Consider the following 10,632-nt stretch of genomic DNA (forward strand, 5'->3'; position numbering starts at 1 on the left):
CTGATTTGAAATAAAATCCACATAGTCAAGTGACCAGTGGAACATTATTAAAAGGAGGGGTGCAGGTGTCTGTATTTTGATCTGCTTGGGAGATTTTCACCTCAGACTTCAACTGGCCTTTGAAAAAGTGTTCAGCAAACTGGTGACTGAAAAATAGGTTTTCTCCTGGCGAAAGACACTAAGGATAGCACTGCTATTTAACCAAGCCAAGTAGCCAGCCAGTCATAAATGGAACACTCAAAAATTATGAGATTTGCCCTAAAAATCATAACACTTTTTCATTATTTGTTTCCGTTAAGTTGCTTTCTGGGTTACAAACACTATTTCTCACTTGCCTGGGGCTTTGGTGCTTTCCTTTGCAAAAATAATTCCAACAAAAGTGCTGCATGTCTATGGGTGCAAGTCCAGAGAGTTGTGTGTGTGAGTGTCTGGAAGCAGGAGCCTGTGAGGGCCTGATCTCCCTTTCAGAGCAGGCCCTGTGATCCTGAGCCTCTCAAATGATTCTTAGAACGAAACAATCATTGCTCCCTTTTGCCTAGGAACATGATCTGGGTAATGTGATCTGTTTGGCTGCAGAAGTTATGAGCTATTGTTTGCATTGTGCCCTTCCCTGTTCCACAGCTCTGCTGAGCTGAGGTTCGCTGTCCTGCCTGGGACCTTCACACTGCACTGACCACTCTCAGGATGGGCTGCTCTGTCCATTCCCCTTCCTGTTTACCAAGTTTTGCAACAAATAGATATGTATTTTTTTTCCCTTCAGTTCCTCTGAATCAAAAATAATGAAGAAAAGAGAGAAGCAGCTTTAAGAGGCACTGGTAACACAGCAGAACACAATTCTGGAGAAGGTGGAAGTGCCAAGATGATGGATGTAACTGGAGAACCAGAACTGAGCAGAGCCTGGCCCACCACAGAGAAGGTCAGAAGTTGCAACACAAGCCATAAGTGCTTTGCTTGAATGGGAGGCTTTTATCTCTGGGGTTTTGTTGTTTTTTCTTTCTGTTTTATGGTTGTGCTACTGGGATACAAGAACAGGAACAGCCTGCAGTAGGAGACAGAGCTGGCCAACAAAGTTAACAGCTCTCCTGTCATTCACTGGCCATGCCCTGACAAATTCTGGTAGTGAATGTAATTAACATGGGGTGATTATTTCCTCATCTAATTTGAAGTTTGGGATCTATTTATTGGCTGTCATTATATTACCTTTTACTGTGGTTCCAGCCTCCTACAAAACAATTACTTCATTAAAGAAGATAGGATAACTGATAATTTTGTGTGGCTGCTGCCAGATTTGTCCTTCCTGGACATGCTGGGACCAAACTGCTTCTGAGACTATTTTCCAGAGCCAGCAGAGGTTCCATTTGGCTCCTTCCCACTGACCACAGCAGGATCCCTAGGGATGAAAGGCAGCACAGGGAATACCCAGCAGTTCCCAAATTTGAAGTCCCAAGGACACTGCTCTATTTCTGCTGATCTTCAGGGACAATTCCTCCTGTAGCTGCTTCCCCTCAGGTCTCTTTCCACCTGCACCTTGCAATTCTGGACCCAACTGCTTTTGCTAAGGTGCAAACTCTGTCTCCCCTGTCAGTGGCTGTCAGCCAAGACCTGCACAGGAGACACTGACCCTGCCACAGCCCTCACAGCAGCATGACTCAGTGCTCTGCTGTGAGTTTTTTTTCCCTCTCATATTATAGTGTCACCTTTCACCAGTACTGGAAGGGGACAGGTATGAGCTCAGGGAGCAGCTCAGGTACATGGGTATCACTGGATACTTTGCTTCTTTTGGGTAGTTTATCAGATAAGCACAAGAGTTGCACATGGAGAGGTCAGCAGGAACCTGGATCACTCCTGGGGAAGTCCTTGAGCTGCTGGGGATTTGCTTTCTATGTGGAAATATCCATCTGGGTGAGAGATCTGGGGACCCTGTCCTCTGTAGATCCCATATTTCCTTTTGGGGAAACACAGCCACAACCCTCCCTCCATCCCCCTTCACCTGAAGGGTGCTGCCTGACCCCACTGCCTGCATTCATCCAGCAAAGCTCCTGTCCACCCTGAAGCCTGCTGGGGTGTGGACTCCCTGCCACTGCCCAAGGTGTTGCTTTTAACACTCTGCCTCAGCTCACAGCCTGGAGGAGCTTGGCTTTGGGCAACTTTTCAGCCATGAGGAACACAGTTGTCAAGTGGCACACAGAAGAAGATGTGGACAGAGATGAATCAAGAAAGCACCTAAGCTCCAGTGCTACCTGCCAGCTTATTGAAAGAGCTGCTATGAATTAAGTTCTCACTGGTCTGGGGAAGCTGGACTGAGAAAAGGATTGACCTTCTTTGGCCAGGGGTGTTGGCTGTCTCTTAGAGTGGCAAGAGGCAGTTGGTGTCTGTGGACACTTCACTCTGGGGCGTGTGATCAAAGCGGCTGGGAGATGCTGTGCCCTACTGACCCACCAGTCTGCTCACACCTCCCAGTCCCTTCACCATCCACCTGAGTGAAATGCTGGAATTGTCCTTGTCATGGCCCTCATCAGCATCTCAACCACGGGGAGCAGTGGAGGACATTCCCTGTGGCCCTCACTTACCACCTCCGTGCAGCACGGCCACCATGATGGACGGGAACCATGAGGTCTCACTATTGCTGGCCTGGAACTCGTGCTGGAGATCCGTGAAGAAGACACCAATGCAGCAGGGGAAGCCCAGGGTCAGCCCCTGCAGCAGCACAGCAGCTAGCAGGACCATCCATGCCCACCCCTGGTCCTGGGGCTTGGCAGCTTTGCCCGCTGCTACTCTTCCTTGGGACATGTTGGCTTCCTTCACCTCCTGAGCCAGCTGAGGAAGGTGGTGCAGCTACCACGCAACCCTCAGCCCAGCAAAGGACCTGCAGAGAAGGGCTGGTGGTATTCCCGAGGCTCGGAGGAGCCAGTGCATCCCACACTTGGAGCAGCTGACACTCTGGACTTCTTGCTCTGCATTTCTTCCAACACCTCCCTTCCTTCTCGACACAGGATCCCGGCAGAAGATTTCTTGAGAAATAGCTGCCTTGCTCTTTTATATTACACAAGACTGTGACCACAGGCAGGTACAGGGCAGGACCACACCTCCTCTGAGGTAGGAACTGGCCTTACCCAGACCCCGCCCTTATTTTCCCTTTCACCTGCTTTCATCAGATGGAGTCCCCTTGCTGGCAGTTGCTAAGGTCACTCCGTCCTCCCGCTGAGAAAAGGAGGAAAAACCCTGCAAATGCCAAGAGAAATAGAAACACATCAAGCTTGTGTGTGGCAGCAGAGCTCAGAGTGAGCCTTTCAGGAAAACTACCCACCTACAAAATGCTGGTGAGGAAAAAAAACTGTTTTAAAGCTATTAATTAATTAGGGTCTGGTGATTGCAGATAGGCTTTTGCTTTACCCCTGGTTAGATCTAGAGCTTCTTCTCAGAGATCCCAGGTTTGATTCCTTTGAGACCAACAGGACAGAACACACAGCACTAGCATTCCCCATCCTCTCCACATGAAGAAACATGCCTAAAAAATTTAATCTTTGGCAGCTGGATGAGCTCAAAAAAAAAAGCCCATAAGGTCACTGCATGGTGCAACATTTATTTGGCACTCAAGCCGTGGGTTTCCCTAAAATAGCAGCTACATTTGAGGTTGGTGTGCAGCTGTAAAAAGGAACCCCAGTTTGATCTTGCTCCTTATTTCAAATTCACTATGGCAGCACACTCAGAAAGTTAATTTCATACCTCAAGCTGAGACCAGAATTGGTCAAACGACTCATCCCCTGCCTGTGCAGCCCGGTCAGCTCGTGGCCCATGGTCAGATCCTTCAGCTTCAGTAGCAACTAAAAGCTTTGATGAAGTCTTTTGCAATATTAACTTAAGCATCACTTCTGTAAACAGGGCTCTTATGCTGGCTGGTGGACAGCCAAAATAAAAAACCAAACCAAGAAGGGGGCCCGTGGGAAGGGGCTCTGAGATGCAAATCAGGATGGTGGTGCTCAGCACACTTTAATCCTTTGTCCACTTTAGCTGGGCACGGATAATGCAGCTAATTCAAGTGCTTGTCTCTCTGGTGTGAATGCACTGGATGACAGCCGAAAACCTCTCCCTGGCAACAGCAAACCTGCAAAAAAAAGGCAGAGACACAGCTCCTCGTTGCTCCCAGCTGCCCTGGCCAACTCCAGAGTTGGTCCAGCAGAAGATTTCTGGCTCCTCTCACATCTCCTCCTGTGCCTGCTCGCTGGGGAGGACCCTCCAGCAGGGCTGCAAGCCCCATGGCTTGTGTCCACCTTCTGTCCCTGGCTGCAGGACAGCTTTTACCCTGGGCAGCCCGACCTGCACAGTCACTGCAAGGACCCTGGATGTGTTGGCAAGTGCCACGTGGCCTCCTTCCTGCCCGCATCAAGGCACAGGAACGAGTTTGTTCCAGCACTGGCTACACCTCACAACAGCACTGGTGCAAAACCCTGGTTTAACCTTTCCCAGGGCAACCAGGTAAGATGGATGGTGCAAAGGTGGAGGGCTGGTGGGTGCTTTTGTGCTCCTCTGGGCTTGGTGTTCTCAGGCAACCTGCTCCTGGTGTTGAGCCGTGAGCATGAGAGACCAGGGACATTTGTGACACACAGGCAGGTGTTCACACACACCCGGGGGTCTCGTGCTCATGGTGGTGGGAACAGGACTGGAGTTCACAGCAACAGCCACACCTGGAGCTGCACACAGGGAGCTGTTGTTGGGAGCAGATGGAGCTGTTGTTGGGAGCAGATGAAGCAGTGCAGAGGTGCTTCCCTCCACCAGCCCATGCCATGCTCATGGACAGACAGGTGCCCTGGAGAGGACAAGGGAAAGCACACTGTTGGTTTCAGTCTTCCTTTCTGGACACTCTCTGCCACTCACTGTCTACCCTGATGAGCTCAGTCTGTCTCGTTCAGGTCTGAGTGTTTCTTCTTCCAGTCACCCCCAAGACAGCAGGATTCCTTCCCGAATTTCCCTAGGAGCTGTTAATGACAGCAGACCAGGAGTGCTCACACAGTGATTCTCCCTGCTTCTTCTGGGCCTCAGTTTCCCTCAGCTGTGATGAGGAAGGAACAGTTGCTGGGATGAGGGCACCCAGCAGGGTTGCTGGCTGCCCCTTGTGCTGAGAAACAGGACATTTATGTAGCTCACCTCCTAGGAAGAGGTTTATATTGAGCCTGCAAATGATGATGGTGTCTGTCTGTCTATCTCTTGTCCTCAGCAAGACTCTGTGGCTGGTGGGTGCCTCTGTGGGGAGAAAAGCAGCCCACTTCCCCCCTGCTGCTGCTCAGGAGGGACATCTCACCCAGCAGCAGGGTCCAGGGGGCAGGTCAGGAGTGTGGCTGGGAGGGCAGAACTGCTGCCCCAGCAATGGAGGGATGTTCAGAGACTGAACAGTGCCTGTGAATTGGAAGCAAGGATGGAAGTGAGTTTCTTGTCCATGGTATGTTGGGTCTCTGCATCCCCCCGCCACCCCAGCTCAGCCTGGTGTGTTCTGGGCACAGGGTTCATGTGTCAAATAGGCTGTGAGCACAGAGTGAGTTGTTTACTGTCAACTGAGTGGGGTGGTGAACTGCTTTTTGGGGTCACTCAGTGGCTGTTGGGGGTAGGACAGCCAAGCACTTCCCTTGGTAAATACCTTTATAAGTGACTTTTTAAGTACCTTGTCATCTTGAGAGCTTGGCTGGCTTTGCTGTCCTCTCCCAGGTAGGTTATATCCCAGCTGACTTCTCCAAGGTCACCCAGTGACAGCAGAGAATCCAGATCTACCTTCAGTTAAAGTGCTGGCCCAGGTGGTGCAGCCTGGCCCAGAGCTCCAGGCTTGTGTCTGCTGGATGTCACTTGCCAGCAGTTGCTCTCAGCCCTGAAGAGAGAGGCAGATGCCTGGGGGAGGGTGGAGGTGGCTGCAAGTCCCCTGCTCTGTGCATGTCCCTACTGGCACATCCTGGCTCTGGAAGCCACTTCCCAGCTCAGGATCCTCACTGCAGTTTTTGGGCAGATCCTGTGCCTGGAAACCAAAATGCAAATGCCCAAGAGCTTGCAAATTGCTTTTGAGAAAGACTAGTTGAGTTCATTCCAGAGATCCAGATCAGCAAAACGTCTGACAGATTCAATCTCACAGAGGAAGTGTGTGTGAGCAGGGAGCTGTTCCTGCCCCAGGTTCAGACCCAAATTAAACTCCTGCTCTGATCCTTCCCTTGAACCCAGGCAGATGCAGCAGAAGCTGAGCTCTCCAAGCACCTGAAAGCAGATTCCTGGCAGGGACAGGGTCTGAACAGCCCTGGTGAAACCCCTGTGGACCAGCTCTGTGGGTGCTGAGGAAACAGGACTGTACCAAGGATGGGGGAAGTGCTCAGTTTTGATGAGTTTCCCAAGCAGTTCCCAGAGCATCACTCCCACATTCTCTCCCTGAAAATGGCATCAAGGTCCTGCCCACACTAATAGGTCTTAATTAGCCTGACCAGCCTCATCTGGGGTCTCTTCCCACACAACCTCCACCCCATTTGTTCCCATTTGCATTTAAATCCAGCTCCTTGCCTTGAAGGGTCTTTGTTTTGTCTCACCTCTGATTTCTGCTCTTCTGGATTGACTTTGGACGTGCCTGGCTGCTTTGCTGTCATTGATCACCAAAATGTGAGTGGAACACGAGGTGAGGAATCACACTTTTGGGACCAGGTTTAATGACCACTGGCCAGTACCAGGGATAATGGTGCTTGGCATGGAGATGGGGGTAAGGAGGCATCTGGCATCAGACTGTCAGCTTGCAGGAATCCAGGAAGATGTAGCTTGTCCCTGCTTCTCACTCTGGTGGCAAATCTCTGCTGCCTGCAGCTTTCCCAGGGCCTGGGCCTTGTGCAGTAGGTGAGCAGGTCAGTGGCAAGAAGGGCAGCTCTCCCCAGGATGATGGGGATGGTCCTGGAGATGAGTCTGAGAAAGGTGTGTTTGTGTATATCCACACGGGAGGTGGCTTTGGAAGTGTGTGTGGCACCCTGACCTGACACGTCCTCCTGTGCTGTGGGTTGGTGCTGCCCCAGGAGCAGGGCAGAGCTGGGAACCAGGGCTACCCAAATGGGCAGAGGTCTTTGCAAGGAACCTGGCTGAGGTTTTTGAGGGTATCTGGAAGCTGCTGATGCTTTTCTTCTATCAGTTCCCTGCATTTGCAAAAATGAGGAGGGTGGTGTGTTCCCTGAGAAGTTCCCTTTTGAAGAAATGGAGTTATCATGAGAATTCTGTGAGTAGGTTAGGACAGGGCACGAGGAGGGAGCAATGGGCTGTGTTGCAGCTCATCTCCCCCAGCAAATGACATCTGGGGACCCTGAGCAGTGGGGAGGGTGATTTTCTGTCTATCAGGTCTTACCTATCACACTCTGAATTGTCCTTCAGCTTGGCTTTTATTAACGAGGAATAAAGGACTTAGTGGGCAAAGGACCACAAGAAGTGTTTCCCTGCTGGATCCTTACAACAGGTGGAGAAGAGGTTGTGGAGGATTGAAGGTGTGCAGACAGAACTTGTGGAGTGGGGTTTTTAGGAAGGTTCTTGGGCTGTAGCTACACAAGAGAAGCAGCTTTGGCTTTGTGCTGCTCTCAGCAGATGTTCTGTGTCGTAATCATGGTGTATTTTTTAGCCCTCTTGTGACTAACCTGCCTGCTTTTGTGAGACACCTTGAACCCAGTGCTTGGGTTAGGGGCCTCTTTGCTTGGTTGCCCAAACATGTTTCCTCATTTTTAGCCACTGTCATTTGAATTAATCAAGATCAATGGTGCATGTTTTCCTGCCTGTGCTGAAGGACCTGCTGCCCATACTGCCCTGAGTTAAAGCACAGGTGCTCACCTTCCCCAAGGATCTTGGTGATGTAGAGCCCAGCTGAGCTCTCAGCTCACCCAGGATCTGTTTGCAACCTGTGAAACTTGAGGGCTCCTGGCACTTCAGCCTGATGATGGACTTGCATCAGGTCCCATCTGCTGAAGTCTGGGGGACCCTTGGGAGGGATGAAGGCCTCCAGTAGGGAACATTGCCAGGAGGTGAAATACTGATGCCTTTGCTCTTCACTACCATCTGAAGGCAATTTCTAGGGGATTGCAGCTCCTTCTTCATTGTGGTTTGGAGAAACCAACATGGTTCTCCAGCCTTGGAAGGGAGTAGGTACAGGGGGGTTTATTTGCCCATAGGAAAGTTGAGTTAAACCTTCAGTGACTGCCTCAAAACCAGATCTAGGTGGAAGGACATGGCTGAGGTCCTTGTTTCCCAAACAAATCAGTAAGCTGAGCTGAAAATATCTGCAGGCTTTCTGTCTGCAAACAGATTTGGCTTGATTACCTTGTTCCGGGTGGGAGGGGGAGTGACGAACTGACCTTCGTCTTGATGTGAGCCTGAGGCAGAGCAGAAGAGCTGACAGGTTGTGCAAGATGCATTTATGGCTGTGGCCAGACCTCTGCACCATCAGGTTTCACTCTCCCAGAGGTGTGGAAAGAAGGGAAATGCAGCAGCAGTTTCCACTGCTCTTTGCTGGAGCCCCAGGCCAAGCAGGTGAATGCTGATGGGTGCCTTGATGCTGCTGAAACCCTTCCCTATCTCTAAAATCAATTTGGGTTTCTTCTTTGTCCACAGACATGAGAGGACAGGCCAGAAAAAACAAATTAATGGTGCTCCAGGCCAAACTGGCAGGGCCAAACTGTGACTAATGGGAGTGTTGCAGGGTTGCAGTGAGCACCAGGTGGTGGCCAGGGTGGGCTCAGCCCTGGTGGGAGCCTGAGCCTTTCCTTCCAGAGGAGGCACGTGGGGTTGCTCCTTCTATGCTCTTTCCAGTGCAGAAAAGGCTGATAAAGATGTTTTCAAGTCTCACAATTGCAGCTCTGATGCATGTGCTACTTACTGATTTTGTGGCTATCAGGAAATCTCAGTGGTGTTTGTTACTCATCTTCCTCCCAAGCACCTGGAAAACCCACCTGGGGAATTTATTTCCCCCAGTTGCCTTTGGGGAGTAGGAGGGATCAAATCCTGCCACAGGCAGGTACTAAGTTCCTTGGGTGTTTTTGTGCTGCTCTCCAGCCCCTGGGACAGAGCCCCAAGCCCACAGGAGCTGCTGATCCCCGCAGAGGTGCCTCCACCAGCCAACCCCACATCTTGTGGCAGTGGGGTTCAGAGGCAGCTTGGGGTGCTCTGATAAAGCCAGCCAGGGCCTTAACCCTCTGCTGAGGCCAGTCCTGCTGCAAACCACCCCCCTTTTCCCTTCTCCTGCTGCAACAGGTCTAGAGCAGCCTGGGCTTTGCCAAGAGGGAGAGCTGAGCTTTGGGCTCAGCCCCTGGCAACAGCAGGACCTGCTTCTTGAGGGGACGTGCTCAGGGTTTGTTCTGAGTGAGGCTACACAGGCAGGGCTGCTGCCTGACCAGCACAACCCTTTGCTGCTTGGACATGGCCTATGTTTTCTGAAGCAAGGACTAAAGAAATGTTTTTTTCAAATGAGTGGTTTCCTCAGAAGCTGCTGAGTGACACGTGTCTTTTTTGCATGGTGATGGAGCCTTGTGTGAGAGGAACTGCCTTGCCTGGCAGGCCTGAAGATGGTTGAAGGTCTTGCACAAAGGCTTTTGCAGCCTGTGTGGCTTTAGAGGATGGTCCTAAAGTGGTAGGGCAGGGAGGTTATTGCTGCAGGCCTGAAATCCTGTCTGGAATTTGAGTTTCTGCTGACAAGTCCTGCCTTGTGAATGTGAGTGAACATGCAGTGCCAGCCCTGAAGTTTCCATCTGCACAAGGTGCTGCTGGCACTGGAGCAGGGCTTTGCTGTGGGCAAGTTCCCTGGCAGTCCAGACCTGCAGTCAGGTCTGGCACAGAGACACAGGAAGGTTTGACAAGTACAGTCTGAAACTGCCCCATGCTGCCTGGTGACTTGGCCCAGCCATGGTTGGCCATTTAGCAAATGAAAGGTGACCAAGAAATCCTCTTTCTTCCTTAGCTACTCATGTTTCTTGCTTGTGTTAACATTCTACTTGTTTGTGGTTGTCCCTGGAAAGGGTAAAGAGAAATGTGGATGTTTGGTTTTTGTGGTGTAACAGCACATCAGAACCAGGCTTCAGTTTGCCATTTTCTCTGAAACCAAGGACTCAAAAATATGATGCTGTTCTCCTCTTGGCAAATCATTGTTATAACTGGAGAAAGAAGCAGGTACCAAATCTTCACAGGTCGTTCCCCACAAGGCAGTGTCTGTGGGGTGAGGTGGCAGAGAAAGCAGCAGCCCGCACCCTTGGTTCCAACTCCTCAAACCCATTTCAGAGTCTTTATTGAAAAAAAAATATGAAAATAAACATCACAGCATCTCAACTGTTATTCAAACACATTTAATAAACAAAGAGAAACAGTAGCAAAGGGCACTGACACGTGACAAACTGTACAAAACCTCCAGGTTTGCAGGCAAAGCCCAGGGGAGGAGCCCATGGCCCAGCTGCAGGCCTGGGGGGCTGCTCCACCCCATGGCCACCACATCCCCTCTGCCTCAGCCCACTCAGTCACCCCTGAGAGAAATCGAGTTCTAAAAATGTGCAGAGACAAAGACACTTTGAAGAGGTTCTTTCCAGTCTTGCCATAATGGAACAATTTAGGCCGCTGGGGAAGTTTTTTAAAAAAACACCAACCAAACAACAAACA

At 50.7% G+C, this 10,632-nt stretch overlaps 1 protein-coding gene across 1 annotated transcript in view; it reads right to left on the reverse strand.

Annotated features, from left to right (window-relative positions):
* SLC16A5 (solute carrier family 16 (monocarboxylate transporter), member 5) overlaps positions 1-2,790 on the reverse strand; it is an 8,051-nt gene extending 5,261 nt beyond the window's left edge. Inside the window, exon 1 of the mRNA XM_010002655.1 lies at positions 2,571-2,790. Coding sequence (XP_010000957.1) covers positions 2,571-2,790 — 220 coding nt within the window. The remainder of the gene's footprint in view (positions 1-2,570) is intronic.
* Between the last annotated feature and the right edge of the window lie 7,842 nt (positions 2,791-10,632).

This window comes from Chaetura pelagica, unplaced genomic scaffold, assembly GCF_000747805.2.
Source record: "Chaetura pelagica isolate M959 unplaced genomic scaffold, ChaPel_1.0 scaffold47, whole genome shotgun sequence".
Taxonomy (NCBI): Eukaryota; Metazoa; Chordata; class Aves; order Apodiformes; family Apodidae; genus Chaetura; species Chaetura pelagica.